We start from the raw sequence: 19,313 nt of genomic DNA, 5'->3' as shown, positions 1-19,313 counted from the left end.
CTGGTCTCAGGGGTCACCTGCTTCTGTGGTCCTGCCCAAACTGGAGACTTCACAGTTATAACTCCTCAGTCACGGTGGGGACCTTGGAAATCCGTATCCTGCCCTGCAAAAACAGTACCTGGAATCTCCCGCATTTTAAAGTCGGTTCTGCTTTGCTGAGTACTTCTGGTCCGATGCATAAAATTTCCCCCTTCTGCCCTTATATCTTCTTCTGAAACATGGTATTGTTGATATATTTATCTGCAGTCTTCACTGTCGGTGCTCCCCGAGTCCCCTGGCGAGAGCTGCTCTTCACACCGGGTTTTGAGGGCTCCGAGCGAGCAGTTGGGCACGGTGGCAGGGAGCGGAGCAGAGCGGAGGATGCTGCGGGTAGCGGAGGCCCTGGTTGCTTAGCGACAGCCTCCCGAGATGGAGGTCGCCCAGCACATCCTGCCTGTCCTCCCTGCTCGCCCGGGGTGACACCCTGCTGCTGCCGGAGCCGGTGGGCCCCGGGGGGCTCGAGGGCAGCGGTGACAGGGGATTTAGCCTTGGTACCAGCTCTGCTTGGGAGATGCCGCTGCGGCTCTCCCTCATCTGGAAAGTTCTTTGTATCATCACACCTCCGAGAGGCGTGCTGCAGCTGTTACCTGGTTTTATGAGCACTTCAAACTAAATTTTTTAAGTGGCTGTCTCTCGTATGGTCACGCTGAGAACTGGTGTCGGAGCCCAGGATGCGGGACGTGCTGGTGCTTTGCTCGCGCCGCTCTAGCAGCGAGATGTTACATAGCACGTGTACAACACCATCGCCACGTCAGCTCTTCTGTTTCTGGTTATCTACACGAGGAAGCAGATAGCTGGTGGAGGTGTCAGCTGTGAGGCGGCTTATTAAGAGCTGCGAGACAGAAGTAATCACAGGAAGCCCTGTTTCCATGCGGGCTCTTCTCCAGTGTCTCTGGTTTCATCTGTTCTCTTCTAACCCTGCTCACGCGGACTGGTGTTTCAGCTCTTGCCAGAGGGCTATGCCCACTTGAACAACTAAACGCTGCGTGCTACATCTGTATTTCTCGCTCCGTGATGCGTGCCATCGACAAGGTGCTGTGAGCAGTAAATGAGAAGCCAAGTTATACCCTCGGAGCCACGAATCGTGAGATGTACAAGGGCTCTTAACTAATTTGAGTGGGTTAGCAGTGATGGAAGTTGCTGCTCTGTATCATGTTTGAATTCCCTGTTGCATTTCAAAATTGAGCGCTGGCAGCAAATGGAAAACTTTACGTGAATGCCCCTTTCTCTTGTCTCTGACTGGCAAGGCCTTGTTACAGGCAGGAGGAAAACGGATCCTACAAACCAACCAGCCTTCGAGATCTGCTCTGAGGAACCCGAAATGCTGACAGGTTTCTGGACCTGAGAACTAAGCAGTGAGCAAAAGTCAGTTCCCAGGGGCTGAGGAAGGGAAGGTGATGGCACAGAGGCCCTCTTTAGCACCACTTGGATAGGGAGAAAGAAGCAAAGTCCTCTAAACATAATGGAAAGAGAGACAAAGCAGGCAAAAACTTGCACCCTGTGCTTTGGGTTATGTGAGAGCAGGAGGAGGTGACGGCACCTCTCTGTGTCATCTTCTTCCTCAGGGGTTATTGCCCCCCAGCTCCACCTGCCCCTAGGCTTTACATTATGTGCTCGGACAAGTGGAGCGCAATTCCCTTCTGCAGGTGCTCTCCTCTCCACAGCTTGCTGCTTTTGCTCCCTCTTGAGCTTTAATTGTCTACCTCCTGGTGGAGTGTTTGCTTGGGAACTTCTTCCTTGGTGGCAAGTGAGACTAACCCAGCAGAAGTACTACTCCTCAGCTCTGGCAGAAGCACGGATGAATGAATACGCTGATTTGTCTGCTCCTTCTTGTATCACGTGCTGCCAGCTGAGGTACCCAGGAGCTGGCGCTGCCGTTTGTCAGTCTGTAAGCCTGCCCTGCCATTAGCATTGCTCTTGCCCTCTGTTTCTTTCTTCCACATTCACTTCCCAGAGGAAAATGGGATGGAAATGAGAATGAAATCTGGGTTTCCTTTTTCAAAATAAAATAAACCTTAGGGGCTTCCTATTGAAATGTGATGGGATTGGACTCCTATCTCTTATCCTTTGAAAATCCCAGCTGGAATTATTTAATGTCAAAGCAAGGAATTTCCCAGTGTGAAATTCATTGCTTGCTAAGGGTGCGCTGGGGATTAGAGAGGCATCGCTATGCCAGGGCAGCGCTGCTGTCACCGCGGGAGATCCCACTCGCACAAAGGGACGTTGCTGGTCTGTCCTGCTTCAAAGCTGAGTCTTGGGGATGCGATTCTTCGATTCCCATTGAAGTTGCATGCTGTGTGACTGATAGCTGGCTCTGGGCGGAATAAACCAGAGTGGGTAACACTTTGTGCCGCCTGGGAATAAAGGGGGGCAGGGAAAGAGGTGAGAGCAAACCCCAGTTTGCTGGTTTTCTCCTTTGGTAAAGGGGTACGCCTGTCAGTACCCTCCAGAATTTCCTTAAGACCACTCCGCAGTTGGATGGTGGTGTTCATTAGGCTGCGTGATAACAGGGTCAGATCAGGGGATTACAGAGCTGACAATTGTACAGCCATATAACAACATGGTCCTTGGGAAAAATGAAGTTTTCGCGGGTGCCTTTTTGGTTTGAAAGTAGCTGTCTGAAGAAAAAACAGGAGCATGTTCAGCCAGTACACACGGTAACCACTAAGCACCTTTTCCCCCCTCTGATCAAAGATGGTTATTTTAAGTAGGCGTCAGTGTCTGTATATTCGGAGCCTGTAAAGCACTTGAGCAAGCTGCGGGCTGGTGGCTGGCTGAGCACCACTGGTTGCTGTAACCAGGTGCAGCTTTGTCCCTGTGACTGTTACAAATCAGGGGTTTAGGGGATGGAGGGATTGAGAAGAGCAACCCTGACACGTTAAAAGAATAGCCTTTCTGGCCTCTTTTTCTAAACTGTTGATCTCTTTATAAAAAGAGGATTTTCCTTGCTGTTCTAATAAGAGCTGTAAAATAATATATGTGTAATTAGAATTTAATAATGATTTGTCTGACTGGATCTACAGCATAAGCTGGTTCAAGTGATTGTGTAACCTTTGCATCGTGTTCATTATCTAATGTTGAAATAACAGCTGGAAGTTGAGAGACTGACATGCAGTTTTAAAATTACAGAGCTTGAAATTGCTGCTGTCTGTAAACATATGAAAATCTATTAATGACCTTTGAGCTCTCTGTCTGAAAAATGTTTTATAACACAGAATACATCAAAATTGCCTGCTATATACTGTGTTTCCCCTTTCTCAGCGATTGCCTAGGATATAAATGAATACCTCGCTCCTGACACTGATACCAGAATGTTTGGAGCGATTCTACGAAGCCCTAAGGATATATGGAAACATTTGGTTGCTTATTGTTTGTTCTAGCAAACCAGTTATAGATTAGCTGCTCGCGAGCACGTGGTGTGCTAAGCCACTCGAGGCAGGAGAACATAGCTGCTGGCGAGACTGACAGCTGCAGTCCTCTGTTGCAAAATACATTTCTCCAGTGACATGTTTGAGGAAGAGCAAGGATGACGAGAGAGGCGCAGATGCGCTGTCCTGGACTTTTTATTAGTGTCTGTGACATTTAGACGTTTAGCAAGGCATTTCTCTTGTGCCAGAAGTCACCTCACTCAGCGTTTTCCCATTAGGTTGAAGTAATATACTATGGGCAGCTGTTTGTAGAGGTGGCTGGCTTCTACATATTTCTTGTTGTTGGATCATTTATATTTCTTCTCATTTGTTTCCCAGCCAAAAGAAACTACCAGAGGACTAATTATTTAATACACATGCTAGACCTCATGACAGCTGAACTGCAAATTGTTGCCTACCACTGAGGGCAACTGCAGAGTTGGTAAAAATGCCTCTAGTGTCATAGTGTTTGAACAGGAATTAATTTATCATGTAGCACCAGGGATTCAGGATATGCCTGGTTTTTCTTCTGGAGACTCGCCCCTACAGGAGAGCTGGCAGGAGTGGATTTGTGAGCGTTCGTCTCCTTTGTGCAGACTGTGTCAACCTGCACTTTAAGCTAAGCTTGCAAACTGCTCGGCTGCAGCCAGCCAGCATCCATACCTCTGTTCTGCTGAGTCCTTGGGAACGGTGTGCTTCCTCGGGGTGGTAACAGAGCGCAGGGTGGAGGCAGAACCTCAGAACGTCCACAGCTGCTGGCAGAGTGGATGCGTTTGAGGCTGTCATCCCGTGGGAGATTTGTCTGGAGCATTTAATTCCTTACGTGCTGCTGCCTGAAGAGCAGTACATTTTTCATGGCTGTGTTTTAGAAGTGTGCACTAAAAGTAAGTGGAGACTACACGTGTGGCTGAGTTAGGAATCCCAGAAAATAAATGAAAGCTTTGCATTTTTTTAGTGAGTGGAACCCCCTGTGAATTACTGAGGAAAACAGGCCTGAGATTCATGAATTCATGACCAAGCTACCTAGGGGTCCAGCTACCATTTCTAAGCCCCAAGCTATTCACATGGTAGCCGATGCAGTCGTTACGTTGTTGCTAGATACTTTGCACTATGAAGATGAAAGCCTCAAACACAGGGGTATAGATTGAGGACACCAATTTAGGCAGCGGCGGTGGTAAATGAGCCATGTGCCCCGTCCGTCTGCCCAGGGTCAGGTTGGTTTAGCTCAGGGAAGCACAATGTCCCCTGCACCGCAGAATTTGAAATAGTTGTGTTGTCTCGTTTTGTTCCTAACTTTAGGGAGCTGGTATTTCTAAGTATTCTTGTCCATAGGGACAAATAGGCTGGAGGTATCTCTAACTCAACAGTGCCTTTCTGCTTTTTCTGACAAGTTTAGCTGAAAATTGGTGCAGGTGAAACATCCATCTGCTGTACCAGTCTGGGCTGGTAGGACCCTGATGCCTTCTCCTTTGGCAGCTTTGGTGCGGCTGGAGGCTTGGGGTTGTGCTACCTTCCTGGTGAAGCTGGAAATGAGCGATGAACCAGCCACATCTGGCTGCAGAAAGGAGCGGCTGCTCAAGCCCTAATTCTGTCACTCAGGGGGAGCGGTTTGAATTCGGTAGGAATGCCTGTTTCAATAATCTGGGCAGAGGGGGAATTAATTCAGATTAAGTGTTTATATTGTGCTCTTTAAACAAGCTCGCGACTGCTGCCTGTCAGCAGTGTGGGCCCAGCAGTGCTTCTGAGTATTTGCACCCGAGTACAATACTCTATTTTCCCCAAAATGCTGGACCTCGATCGCGTGCTGCCACCCCGATTCCTCCCCTTCTGGAGGATGCTCACCGAGGTGACGGCAGGCTGCAGGAGCGGCGCTTCTCGTGCGGTCGGTCTGCAGGAGGCACGCTCTCCCCGGCGATGCTGCTGGAATCAGCTCAAGTAGGTGCTGTCAGATAAGCACAAGCTCTTTTCCAAATTCTTCATACGCTGCGTAAACCGGGCTGGCTGAGCTCACACTCCTGGCTGAAAGCAGCTTCAGCCTAAACATACTTTTATCTGCTGTGGAAGCTGGGCGGGTTGGCCTTGCAGAGCATGAACAGCAGTGCCTTTCAGCGCTCCTGTAGGCTGTGAAAGCTGGGGAGGCTGGGCTTGCAATATGCCTCATTTCAGCTACCTGAAAATGGTGCCCCAGCTTCCCTTCAATCATTTAAGCTCCCTTGCTCTCTGACACACTTTCCGCTGACAGTAATTCTGTGAGCACTCGTCGGGCATTTACTGCCATCACTAGAGGAAATACTGATGGCTTAAAATGGGATCATTTCCTTTGTGATGGACAGCAAGCACCTGTGGGAGTTTTAATAGCTGTACAGTATGTCTGTTAGCAGGTAGTGAGGAAGATGTGTGCAATTCTCTGCAGTGAGGCACCCGCAGGCTCCAAAGAGGAAATTGGAGAAGGAAGAACGCGAAGGCTTGCTGCCTGGTGAACTTGCAGAGTGTGGCTTAAAACAGTAGATTTTGTTTATCTATCTCCCCAGTGGGTGATGGTGGAGAAAGGTTTATACTGAAAACATGGACAGCCGTATGTTCACATTCATGCAGATTTCCTTGACCTCTTACTAAAGATGAGGTATTTGCTGTGTGCCTTCCTACTTCTATTGTTCCCATAAATTACTGTTAAACACCAGTTCCAGAATGTTTTCTGCAAGCAAAAAGAGTAGACAAAGCTTTGTGAAAGTGTTGTGGCTTGAAATGCATTTAGAAGTAGAATGACATTGACCTTCCTTTCTGTAATTTTTGGCTTGAAGTAACATTTGTCCACGGTACCTTACTTGGTACAGTGTCTTCAAGGTCTAGCAGCAAAGGTCTTAATTCTTGTGAGACAATAACAAGTGGTCATTTAGCAGAGTGCCAGCAGACTGCTCTTCAGCTCTTCACAGGTGACAGGAACGCAGCCGCTGGTAATAAATTTGACTGTTTCAATTACACCGAGTTTATTGGTTCATCCGCTTTTATTTTAAAGTTAAATCATGTATCATAAACCTGCAAACCAGTGGCAACTTCAAATGTCTTAACATTTCCAAAGCTGTCTTGTCAAAACGTCATCTTATTCTTGAGCTAAACACTTGACAGGGTCAGAGCAAATGTGATGCATTTTAAAAAGCAAGACCCAAACTCATCTGGAATGTGTCAGTTAGGAAAGGAGAATTGCAGTCTAAGGTTAAACAAGCAAGGATTTCATTTGCAATCATTTTAATTGATATTGATTGTGTTGCTTGAATGTAGGGTCAAAGCAAGAGAGTCACTTCAAACCTAGACACGTTTTTGCTTTTCAAAAAAAAAAAAAAAAAAGCTGCAGTGGCTTTGGCTGAAAGGCTTGGGGCTTGAGTTACATTTTCAGTGAAGCTCGCAGTGGGAGAGAAGAGAGGGTGGGAAAGTAAAACAAACAAGCGTGCATTATGTTACAGGAAAAGTGAGAGCTTCCCTCTCTGGGAAAGCTGCAGCCTCACGGCTGGGGTGCCAGTAGCCTGCTGCCCCAGCTGTTGGGCCACGCTTCCAGCCAGCAGCCGTGGGCATGCGCCTGCCTCCTCTGCCCCCCTCAGCGGGGTCTTTTTGCCCCAGAGAGTCTTTTTACCCCCAGCTCTGCCCAAGCAGAGCTCTCAGACTCCTCTTCTCCCACCATTTGTGCCTGCTCCTGCTGCTCTTTCAGTCTCCACCTATTTCCTGCCTTTTTCAGCACACTAAGCTCAGTTTCAGTCATCTTGGTGGTCCTACCTGCTATTCATCTACTAGTACAGTTACCATTTTTCCAATCCCATATATCTCCCTGTTTTCTTCTTATTCACTTCATTTCATTCGCCTGTTGGTTACTCCTCTTTTCTTGTGCTACATCCTGATCTTGGAGTGGTTTCTCTCTCTCTGAAGTTCACTTCATTCCTGAATCTTTCTCATGTACATCTCCAGTATTACCTTGCCTTTTAAGTTACTGTCTCTTGTGTCACCTCTATGCAACAAAATGGACAGTAGATTTCTATTAGTAGAGGTCTTGTCTGTATCTGTAAAGCACTTTTTCTATGTAGAAGGCACAAGATTATTAAGGCAGCATTTGCTTCTGTGGTGCTGTTCTATAAACTGGGTACCAGGTCAATAGGAATATTAAAAAAAAAAATCAACACAACCAACCGGCACCAACAAAAACCCTAATTAAAAGTAAATCTGTTCCAGTTGATCTCTGAGCCACGATCTGTCCCTGAACTGTTAAACAAATGTGCTTGACAGCCCTACTGCTAATTGCATGCTAAAGTTAATATAAGGATAGATGGTGCTCAGATCCTCGGGGGCTTTTCCATTGCAGTTTTGCTGAGAGCAGCGGGAGGCAGAAGCAGGGACAAGCGGGGGCACCTTTAGCAACAGCACTTTTCTTGTATTTCCTTTGCATGGATCCTTCTCCTGTTTGACGTTCAGCGGGATATTTCATGCTCCCCAACTTAAGGAATAAGTGCTGGAATGAACAGCCTGTGAGGTAGCTGTAGAGAGAGTTGGAGGCTGTTTCCCTTCTGGGAAAACAGCCCATATAATCTTTTAAAGTCAGCAGAGGCAGCCTGGCAACAGAGCAGTGTAACCAGTCCTTGGCTGCCTGTGTGAGCCTTGCAGTGTCCAATGGACCTTGGAGACAGGGGATTGTAACAGACTTGGTTTCACACCAGGGCTGCATTTCTAAGTGATGCTTGAGGGCTGAGGGTTGTTATTTTACTAATGGTAGATGTTATTTTTGTCCTTTGCACCCCGCAGCAGCACACTTGAGGTTTTCTTCTAGCTGTGTGGTTTTGCGCTTTTTTTTCACGTTCTTTGTGTTCCTTCTCTCTGAAAGGTATTTACAACCCAAACCTCCCCCTGCATGCTCTCTGAGATCTCAAATAGCTGTGCAAACTCAGAGGATTAAGGCAGAGCTTGAGCTGGGCTGAGCAAACACGCGGCGATAACTGGAGCCAGCGGGTAGCCGCGGGTGTGAGCTTGCGCCAGGGTCCTCTAGGGCTGATGGTTATTTCCTGATCAAACAGATGACATGGAGACCACTGCGCAGAAATCGCTTGCTGTGGCACTTGAGGGGTAAGAACAATCTCGTTCCGAAGCCGACGGACGTGCACCCGCATTATTCATAGCTTTACTTATAAAGCGAGTGCTGCGCACCTCGCGTGTTGTTGGAGGTGGCGGCTGTGTGCTGGTGACAGAAATGGCTTGGGGCAAGGAGCCTTCCGTCTGGTCAGGCATGTCACCCGCTCCACTGCGAGCAGAGGTGCAGTTGTACAACTGTAACTAGCCCGGGCCAAAATAGAAGTGAAAAAGCATTTATCAAGATTTTATTGTGGTAAAAATCTGTCATGGAATCTGGTGAACGTGCTTGGGTTGCCAGCCCATGCTGAGGCCTTTCTTGGTGCAAGGCCACACAAGTGCAAGGTATCGCAGGCAGCGTAGGAGGAGGTACCACAGTTACATTTTCAGCTGGACGTGGTCTTTGATATTTGTACATCCGAATAAACAAATGGGGTGATAAGAGTCTGCGTGCTTCGTGTGGTAACTGCCAGGAAGGAGGCTCTGGGGAAAGGCCCGATCCTTCCTCCTCTGTACGCAGGCAGCCAGTTGGAGCCATCTGCTCGCAGTCTGGGGCTCAGACAGACGAGGGGCTGCAGATGGAGAGGCTGTAGCCTGCCCTGGAAGGTGTGAGAGAGATTTTTAAGTGAGGACAGGTAGGAGACAGCCCTAGGAGCAGCGACTAGTAAGGAGTGAAATGGTTTTGTGTATTTTGGAACAAGACTTGGCAGTCTCCTTCCTGGAGCTGAGAACAGGGAGTGGGCCTGCATCCACCAGCCTTCCCTGCCGCAGGGGAGAAACGGGTCCTGAAAGCTGAGGGGGCCAGCTCTGCCAGAAACCCCCGGCTGGAGATGGAGTCCTTCTGACCTCGGGCTGTGACCTCAGGCACAGCCCCGGGGATCCCCGAGGTTTTATATGATGTGCAAAGGGCAAAACCAGCTGCAGGTCTGTGCATCTGAGGGGAAGGCTCCAGGGGAGCGGTTTGCCACAAGGCCAGACTCACCTGCGGGCTGGACTTGCTGGATTGAAGTCAACATGCACCAGTAAATGTTCACCACAGCAGTGTTCTGTATATTCTTTATGCGTTTAAATTTTCCAGAAATTGCCTATGCACAAGCACATCCAAAAATAGTAAGCTCTTGTGCTAAATGAGGTCCCCAACTCAGGGGTCGTAAACTATAGTAAAAGAGCAATTGCTGGAGGGTTGTTTTACTAGAGTAAATAAAACAAGGAAACAAAGGAGGCAAGAACAGAGCCCCCATTAGCCCCCTCCTGCTCTCAGCCTGAGGCTGCAAAGAGGCCTGTGTTTCACTGCAAAGAAACCAGCCCTGCTGTTGCCCTCGGTCAGTAAGTAGCAGCTGAATTCAGCATCCTGCATTCCCAGAAAAAATGAAGCCCTGTCAGCGGCATCTTCTGCTGGAGTGAGGAGGAGTGGGACCATAGAATAATCTTCCTTGTCACAGGGCTGAGAAACTTGGCTTCTTCCCCACGGCGGCCCCAGACGTGCCGCAGAGCCGAGGATGTCTCTCTCCGCCTTCATCCCGTAGGCAAGCAGCAGCCTTGGCTACCAGAGCCTGGGTCTTAATTCATGGCTGCTTGGAAAGCGCTCGAGATTCTTGAATGCAAGTGGTATTGCAAGTGAATGCGTTATTTCCTTGGCGTCGATCCAGTTAGGAGTGTACTCCCTGAATTAATTTTGCTAGTAGCTCAGTGATGAGGCAACCTTAAATCTCAAAACAAAATGGGGATAAAAAGCCAAATTTCGAGGTATGGAATTTTGTATGTTTCAGTAAGGGGAAAAATGCAGCTTTCTTGACTAGTTCTGAGGGAAAGTGAGTCTGACAAAACCTGCAGTGAACGTGCTGTGGGTGGTACTGAGGGAGAACTCCCTGAGGCATGCAGAGGAGTTCAATCCCCATGTGAAGCCAGCTGGAATTAAAACCCAAACTGCCGTTTACTGCCTTTGAGAGCAGCTTTGAAAGTGAACATGACAGGTGGGCCAGGACTGCCTCAGTTTCTGGTGCTTTCAGGTGGGGACATTGACTTAGCACTGCCTCCTTTCTTCCTCACTGGGGCCCGTGCCGCTCCATGCAGCATCTTCCCTGCGTCTGCCGTCACGTTGCAGCTGCAGCTGGCTTTATGAAGAAGTGCACGTTTTTGGTGACTTCTGTTTCTAATGTTTTGCTGAGTATCAGTTAGCAGATGTCATTTCCATTGCGCTAGTTTCTGATTAGTTACTAAATCTTAGCATTTTGATTTCTATCTCAGCAGCTTCTCAGCAAATAGGATGGTGTGACCTTCTTTTAGTGGCATCTCAGACTGCTGCTGTGGAGTGTTATCTTAAGACTAAAAACCAAAGCGAGCAACTACATGCTAATTGGTATTCTTCATTTCATCATTCACAGTGAATAATGCCAGAAAATCTTTTTTTTTTTTTTTTTTTTGCTCTTTCACTAGTTACGGATTTGGCAAGCTGAGCTGTATTCTGTTGTTCTGTGCCTCTGAGACAGTGCTACTTAATTTAATTTGGGGGTGGGAAGTGGTATCTCTCAGTTTTGTTTCTGTTGTTGTTGTTTCCAACTTGCTGTGTGTATGTGTGCTTTAAGAGTTGCTTGTCAGCCTCTCAGAGGACCCCTGCCTGAGGTCTGTAGGGATTGTCTGGCTGCTGGATAATTAATTGTCTTTTGGCCTGGGTTGGAATAGGAAACCAACTCTATATAGTTGATCACTGTGACTCAAGTTCCAATGTCTCTGCCACCCTAAAAGTGTCAGTGCATCATCTTGCTTCCCAAGGAAGGGCAGCTTGAAGCAGTGAGTGATTTGGAGTGCAATCAGCATGTTGCACGCTAAGGCAGTCAATTCACTAATTAAACGAGGGGGGGAGGAAGTAATCTAGAGCAATCAGCAGGGCATTTCATCCCAATTCCCAATTTTCTTTTTTTGTTGGGCTTTAGATTTTGGGAGGCTAGAGAGCTAATGATTTCTGTGAGCTCTTTAGCAGTAGCAAAGGTGTGTTTGTTAATATGAGCGGGTTGTGTTGTGTGCTCTGTTCGTGTAGGATACCAATGCTAATGATATAATTCAGTCAGAAGGGGGGCGAGACATTTGGAAGCATTTCTCGGGCTGAAGCTGACATGTTTTGGCATGGTCAGCAGTGCTTTTGAAGGTATTTCCTAATCTGATGCAGTTAACTTGCGTAAAAAATTAATTGGTATAGAGTCTGCAAAGCATTCCAGAAGGCTTAATTTTGACCCTTCAGCAGTTAATAAAAGACATAGTGAAAATCTTAACTAGCTGTAATGAACTCATGTCTTAGTGATTTGGTATATTGTTTCTTAAGCTCTTTTTCTGTACCATGTGTTTAGGGGGAGAGGTCAATAAGTTGTCACCGAGAGTTCGGCTTACAGTTCTCAGAGATGCCAGGGACAGCAATAGTAATTCCCTTCTCTGATCTCACTTCCTCGTGTTAATCACCGTGACATGACAGACCAGCTTTTAACTTGCGTTCAGATTGTGTGTTATAGCTCTGATTCAGGGCAGACACTTAACACTTAGAAGTATTCAACCTGTGTTATGTGTGTAGATGGCATTGATCTTGGCTTGCTTACTGAATGTGTGTTAGGCTTTAAAAGTGTGTTTCTCCATATGAACACGCTGTGAACTAGAGACTGTCAGGCCCAAGGGGGGTCTGATATGCTACTTTCTGAGATCAGAAACAAAACAAAATAAAAACCATCTCTCTTTCAGATGAACGGAGTTAAATGCTGTTCTTCAGGATGCTGATTTGTTTAGGTGCTATTGACATATGGTTCCTGAATTAATCTGAAGCAAACTCATTTTCATAACCAGTTCCAGCATCTCTGAAATTAATCAAACAGATAGCCTGCAGAGTGTTCATCCTAATCTAATCTAAAATTACTGTTTGCGTCGTGTGTACCTAATTATTCATCTTAAGTCATCTCTGGAAAGAACATGCTGTCTTGTTTGTGTTTTTATTTAATATTTATATTGCTTAATGCTTAAAAGAAGTCTTAACAAATTTAAAGGACGTACTATTTTCTTTCTTCTTTGCAGAAGGACATGTCACTAAAGCCTCAGGAGCGGAAGGAGAAATGGGAGAGGCATCCAGGAAAGAAACCTAGAGAATCTGAAAACTGTGTGTCTGCTGAGCCGAGTGAAAATGGCCATAATAATGACGCTGGGAGCTCTGAGAGAGAGGCAGAAAGAGGCAAAGAACGGGTGAAGAAGAAACTCCCTTTGAAGCTAACCAAACAGGTAGGGGAATCATTTCTCATCTAAAGTGACTGCGTCGTGGCAGTGGCCATTGAAATGTTGTCCTGCTCATAGGCTGGGGTTGTTAATGTAAATGGCTTCTCTGGTACCACTGGTAACCCAGGTGTGCTGTGTGATGTGGGAAGGAAGGAGCAGACCTCCCTTGTATCGTGCAACTTTGAGAAAGTGCAGTAATTCACACTATAGGTTTGTGGCTCCTAGGCAGATCGCAGCCTTGTTTGGGGAAAACCTGCTTGTCAATGTGCTCCTGGAAGTTGCGAGCGTGAATGTGTCCATCTCATGAATTAAGTTCGTGTGCCCCCAAAGCAGTGTATTGGGAAGGAGGGAATATTCGAGTATTGCAGAAGTTGGAAGTCAGTTTGGTGTAAGTTGTGCTTTGGGGAGTCTTTTCTCTGTGCCCTTCTAAAATGTGATAGAGCATGAATTCATTAAGAGTTGTGGTGCTGGAGGGGACGATTGTAGAGACTCCCATCTTAACCACAGCGTGTGCAGAGCCAGGGAGGTGACAAAGGAGAGGCACGATGGTTGGCAGGCTGTTTATCACTTATTGCTGCTCAGCATGGAGTTTTGTTGGTAACTCAGTGCTCATTCATCAGTTGAAAATCCACCTGGCACGGCAGCTTGTATCTATGAACACTTTTCCAGTTGTCCATTAACGTGGTGCCAAATGGCAGCCAGTGGGAAGATCAGTGTACTTGACCCTCCAGCGTTTGTTCCAAGCTGAAAAGTATACTGCAATGAAAAACTGTCTTGAATTCTTTGTGGTGCAGAAAAAAGCTGTTTAACCCAAGTGCACCTTCTGCTTTGTGAAATCGTTTCTCTCTGTGTCTCTGTCTTCAACAGGAGATTGAATTTGCCATTTTTTGGAAGTGTTGTTTCAAAGACTTCCAATATTTTTTGACTTGAAATGATCAATAAGGTCATTTATGTGGCCTCCTGTGTAATTTCTCCACCATACGCAATCATTTGTGATTAAATTCTAGGATATTCATTCAAAAGGGCTCATCATGTTTTACATTAGAAGTTCTATGGGTCAGCTCGTGGCCCCGCTCTTTTAGTGGCTGATTGTTATCATTAACAACTTAGAAAGAGTCCTGTTTTATTTGTTTTGATTTAAAGAAAAATAATGGGAATTAATCACTACAAATAACTTGCGTACAATTCTTTCTACTTTTCTGCTTGTAAACATTTAGGTAGCAAATCATGTAACTGCGCACTTCTAGTAAAATATTTGCTGTGTTTATTTTCCTTTTAGCTCCCCAAAGTGATACCAAATGTTTTGTTTTTAGAAAAGATGTCAGTGTATATAGAGCTAAAGCATATCAAATTTCTTGTTTGCTTCTGCTAGTAGTCAAGTGATTGGGTTTCAGTTCCCCCCTCTGCTTACAGGTGTAATGTGTTTGTGCACAAATACACAGTCTGTGCAAATTAAAATATCTTTCTATTATGGGTAAATAGATGCATACTTCAGTTTCAGTGAAACTTTGAGTAACTGGGACCCTGTCTTGACATCAGAATCCACAAATGGTAAGCATTTATGTCACCAGAAGGCCCTGGCTCTGATAGGAAATATTTAGAAGCAATATTGCTTTATGGTGTTCCTAGGTGCTAGGATTGTGACACTGTGCTTCATTAATTCCTCTGACTTCTGCCTTTGTGAAGCAGTTGTTGTGTCAGTTGTTTTTATTTACCTGAAAAAGCCCAAACATCAATCCAACAACCCTTGCAAAGTATACATGAGGCTGGCTCGCTTTGCAGTGCTGGTTCATGGAGTAACCCTACAAATGCTCGTGTTGATGCAGCTGAGCAGTACAGTGCGGGTGTGGAAACACGGAGCTCCACAGGAGGTCATTAGCCCTCAATTGCCTTCAAAATTTCTGTGACATGAAAGCTTGGCTTCAGTGAATACTCTTTTTCTAAGGGTTAGAGAGTTGTTCCTTCCAGTCCAAACTTAAACTGCAAGAAGTTCGGTGCACTTCAGGTATTTGTTGTGGGTATGCGAGGTCAAGGTCTTCCTGGAGCCAGCGTGAGCTGGTTCCTCAGCCTGCTGCATGGGAGGAAAGGGCTGTTAATACTGACATTTTTTACATGAGATATAAAACTAAATTTCAGTAGTTGTGGCCAGTAGGGATTTCCTGACACTTCTCTACAAACCCTTGAGACAGCGGGGTTGGGTACACAGGCCAAATTCCAGTTTCTGTAATTATATTCTGCAGCCTCAGTTTACCAAGCGTTTGGATTCATTATATTTCTGCTCTGAAAATTGAGAACATTGCTATGTGTTTCTTCTGGTTAGTATTTGGCTGCCATTGGTGATTAGATAGGGTATTTGTTGCCACATTCATGAAACCCTGAATTCACCTTTCTTTCCTCTGTTGTTTAATCTTCCCCCCCACCCCCACCCCCCCCCCGATGGTATAAGTAACAAACTCCAAAAAGGACGAGGAGCTTGCACAAAGAGTATAAAATAAAATCTGTGATGATTTGCTCATTAATATACTGCACCTTTTCAAACAAGTCACGCTTAAAATTCATCTTTTATTGAAAAGGGAGCTTTTGAAATATACCTTGTATTATCCTAGCTGATATAGTTGTGAAAGCCATACAAGTTTTCAGGCCTGTAAGGTTGATGAAAGCAACAAAATCCAAGGTAGATAAACAAAGCTATTCTTAGTTCAACCTAATTATGCAAATGATATAAGCAACCTAAATATTTTTTTTAATAACCACAAACTTCACACCTAGAATTCTGGCGTTTCCTGCCAAACTGTCTAGACAAATTGGCTGTAATATTAAGTTTCCTGGAATTTGGGGAAATTTTTGCATCTCAGGGTTATTAAACATAGGTTTATACTTAATTTGGAAAGCTAACTGTAATTAATGTTAATTATATTGAGACGTTGCTTAGAAATTACTGATCAATTTGCAGCTTTCCTTATACTCTCATCCCTTCTCTTTACAATGCTACTGAATTCTCATCTTTCCTGAGCAGCCTCCTCTAATAAATCAAATTGGGCATTATAATTATGGCATTCTGCTAATCCTTGTACAGAGGTGCGAAGTGGTAAGCTACTTTGAGTGCCAGGTTGTCTGCTTTCTTTAGAAAATTAGATTAATGCTTCACTCCTTTCGACAAAACATCCAGTTTCCTATTTGGTCCTGAACTTGCTCCCAAGGTTCTCGTGTACCTCGGGGTGTGGGGAGGGGGTTGTGGGATTTAATCTGCTCTCCCCAGCCTGTTACTGCAACCATGCATAAAAATCCTTCAAACGCATTTATTCCCTGCTGTAGCCAAGTGGGGGGGGGGGGAGCAAAGTGCATTTCGAGTAGTTGTGGGTCCTTTGGCCAAAGAAATGTCAGGATCTGGGTCTGTTCTCCATACGTGTGTGCTGGAAAAGGTGCTGACTTGAAACTGCTGCTCTCGGGTTGGAAGCACCAAAACCACTCGCAGTCATCAGGTGTGTGTCAAGAAACAAGCAAGTGTTTGAAGAAGTGACATTTTAGTATGGCCGGATGCCTACAGTAGCACTGCCCGATTTGAAGGCGTGCGTTGCCTCCACCCCGGGAACATTTGTCGGTCATTGCTTTTCTTAAAGGCCACGTCCGAGTGCAACCCAGATGGCTGTGGAAGGGAACCCTGCTGCAGCTGCAGGGGAGAGAAGCCCGCTGCCTTTCCGAGGGGTTCCTCTGTGGTTGGGTGGATAATTCGTGTGGATGAGGTAAGGGCTGGGAGATGGGGACCTCGCAGTTCCAGCTGTGCTTCCTTGTGCTGTCTGCATCATTCTTGTAGTTCTCAGAGTCCTCCTTTGAGCTTTACATCTGCCTTTCATTTAGCCGAGCTCTTTGCTCTCTTCGGTTTTGAGTTACCTTTTGGAGTTGCTGATGCTGCTGAACAGACTGGTGTCACCCTGCCTGTAGGGTGACCTCCTTTTTCCCCCTGGGCTTCAGGACCCGCTGCTGCCTTGTATGTTGGCTAGAAGTGGACTGGCCTCCTTCTGAAGAGTTGGTGCTAATGGAAGGAATTGCTGATGCTTCAAATTAGCTTAACCTCAGCTCTGTGGTTAGGCAGCTCAGGAGCCTCATAGCGCGTTGAATGTGTTTAGATGTTAAATGTGGTTTAATAACACTCTGTTCTGCAAATAGTCATATGTCATGAAGATGACTGTCTTACACCTCCTCCTTCCTTTTCTCACCCACTGTTTAGGTCACCCAAGATGAGGAAGAGTCTCAAAGAAGCAGATGAGAACAGGGTGCTGTAGCACGTATTCAGTGCTCATAAATAGCGTGCTGGGTTTGGAGCATGGGAGGAAAGGGCAAGACAGCTAATGCTGTCATGTTGCTCTGGAGGTGTGACATCTCTGTGACTTCAGTAGAGCTTCCTAGGGGATGGGAAAGCAGAGCTAATTCCTGTGTCTCATTCACTCCCAGCCTTTGTCAGGCTGCTGAGCGTTACTGATGATTAATGTATGTTGTTGCTGGGGCTCTTGCTGGACTGGAACTACTAAATTACGTTAACATGTTTGATTACCTATTCATGCGATTTCTTTGTGGTGCTCTTCAGCTTGTTATCCAACATTCATTGGTGAATATACAGCTCCAGCACACCACCGCTCTGGGTTACCTCTGAGCTGAGCTGAAGGTGATACATGCTAAATCATTTTCCATCCAGGACGCGTACCATTTCTGCTGATGTCCAGGTGAAAATCTACAGCTTGCCTTCAAACCAGTTACATGCCTGTGGCTCCGTTTTGTGTGGTGGTACTGACAGGCTGTGGGACTCTTACCAAGATGGAGAGAAACAGTCGAGAAACATGTTTGGCTACTGGAGTACCTTACCCGGCTTAATTCCTTCAGCATCACGCTGCTCATGCTGACGGGTGGGCAATAGGAACACGTAGCTGTTTGATTTTTGTCTGTGTTTTTTTAAAGATAATGATAAATGGCAATTCTGAAACTTGGATGTGTTTTTGAAGCCACTGGTGGGCTGGAGGCAGTTTTTGCTTAGTGACGTGGGAGATCAGAGACTGAAACATGCATTTTTCAGCCGAGGATCAGCAGCCATGTAGGACAATGAGTCCAGAAGCAAACCCCTGGAGTCTTTGTAGGCCAGGGGAGGGCTGTGGATACTCCTGGCCTTCCGTGTCTCCCTGTAGCACTTGGAAGCTGAATTGCACCTACTAGGGTCTGAATATAATAGTGTCTTATTGTTACTTTAAATATCTCAGGCTATTAAAAGCGAGTGAGTTCTAGACAGCTGAAAAAAAAAAAAGGTGCCTTTAATGTGGGTTTTGGGGATTGGTTTGGTTTGTGCTTTTCTGGTGTTTGCATTTCACTGCTTTTGAGTGCTGAAATTATACAAGGCGGTTTCTTTTTGTTTCTAATTGAAGTTACCATTTCTGTTAGCAGATATTGTTACTTAAATGGTCTTTGAAACTAAACGAGGAAGCAAAAGGGGGAACAAAAATGTCCATTTTCTTTTAATCATGAAAACGTTGCCTCATGTATTGCTTCAAAACAGGATCCATTTCTACCTCTGTAAGTACAAGAATGTACAATTTGGACATAACAGCTCTGTACCAATGAGTTTTAAGTAAGCATTCACGATTGCTAGGAGAGTTGGGCTGGCTCACGCTATCCGCATGGGGTCGGTTGACCCGGTCCAGCACGGTGCGGTGCTCCAGTTCATCGCGGTGCTTCCAGCAGCGTGCTGGCCTCCAACGTGCGAGCAGCCCGGCTGGCTTCAAAGCTCCTCGCAAGGCTGTAGTGCCTGGGGCCTGCCCCGGGGGGGTCGGGGGAGCTCCTTGTTTCCGTCTGAGCACGGCTGCACACGGGGCAGGCACAGATGGCCTTCCCCTGCTCTCGTGCGCTAATCTGCAGGCGTGGAGACTTCACAGCTGCCTGGGAAACCACTGGGGAGTAACGGTGCAAAGCACTGAAATGGGCAATACAGTATTTAGTCATTAGGTTTGCTAATCCAAGGCCTAAAATCAGCCTCATTTCAATCAATAGCAATCTGTTTGCACTGTCAGGAACTAATTTAAAAATTTGCTTTAAGTCCTTGGTATTCTGTTTTCTGCATCAAAGTACAAGGGAAGCAGTGGGCATAGTACAGCAGCGGCAGGAGGAGGAAAAATCCTTTGTAAATAAATACTGGGTGTTTATATCCCAAACGAAACCCTGCTATTACAAAGGAGTGCTGTTGTTTTTACTAAATTCATCCAAGAATTTGCAGAGATTCTTCAAGTCACTGCAGAGCCCACTTTGCAAGAGGAGAACTTTGTGGTGTGCTTTGTTTGCTTGGTGGTCCTTCAAAGTGCTGTACGAACCATAGGCATTTTAGTTTGGTGTTACAGCTGTGGCACAGGTAACTTCATTCATCACTGGATTGTCCCCATTCTTTGAGATGTAGCACGACTTCCTTAAAAGATCTCTAACGCACTGTGCTTCAGGGTGAGTAGTGCAAAATAGTGCCATAAACCCCCTGGGAAC

At 46.1% G+C, this 19,313-nt stretch overlaps 1 protein-coding gene across 5 annotated transcripts in view; it reads left to right on the top strand.

Annotated features, from left to right (window-relative positions):
- Window positions 1–19,313, top strand: part of FBRSL1 (fibrosin like 1) — a 518,137-nt gene that overhangs the window by 124,805 nt on the left and 374,019 nt on the right. For all 5 annotated transcript variants that reach the window (XM_050714124.1, XM_050714121.1, XM_050714123.1 and 2 more), the window contains exon 2: window positions 12,606–12,806. In XM_050714124.1, the coding sequence (XP_050570081.1) occupies window positions 12,606–12,806 (201 nt within the window). The remainder of the gene's footprint in view (window positions 1–12,605; window positions 12,807–19,313) is intronic.

This window comes from Cygnus atratus, chromosome 17, assembly GCF_013377495.2.
Source record: "Cygnus atratus isolate AKBS03 ecotype Queensland, Australia chromosome 17, CAtr_DNAZoo_HiC_assembly, whole genome shotgun sequence".
Lineage (NCBI taxonomy): Eukaryota > Metazoa > Chordata > Aves > Anseriformes > Anatidae > Cygnus > Cygnus atratus.
The sequence above is the reverse complement of the archived record's forward strand: the minus strand, read 5'-3'. Positions and strand labels throughout refer to the sequence as shown.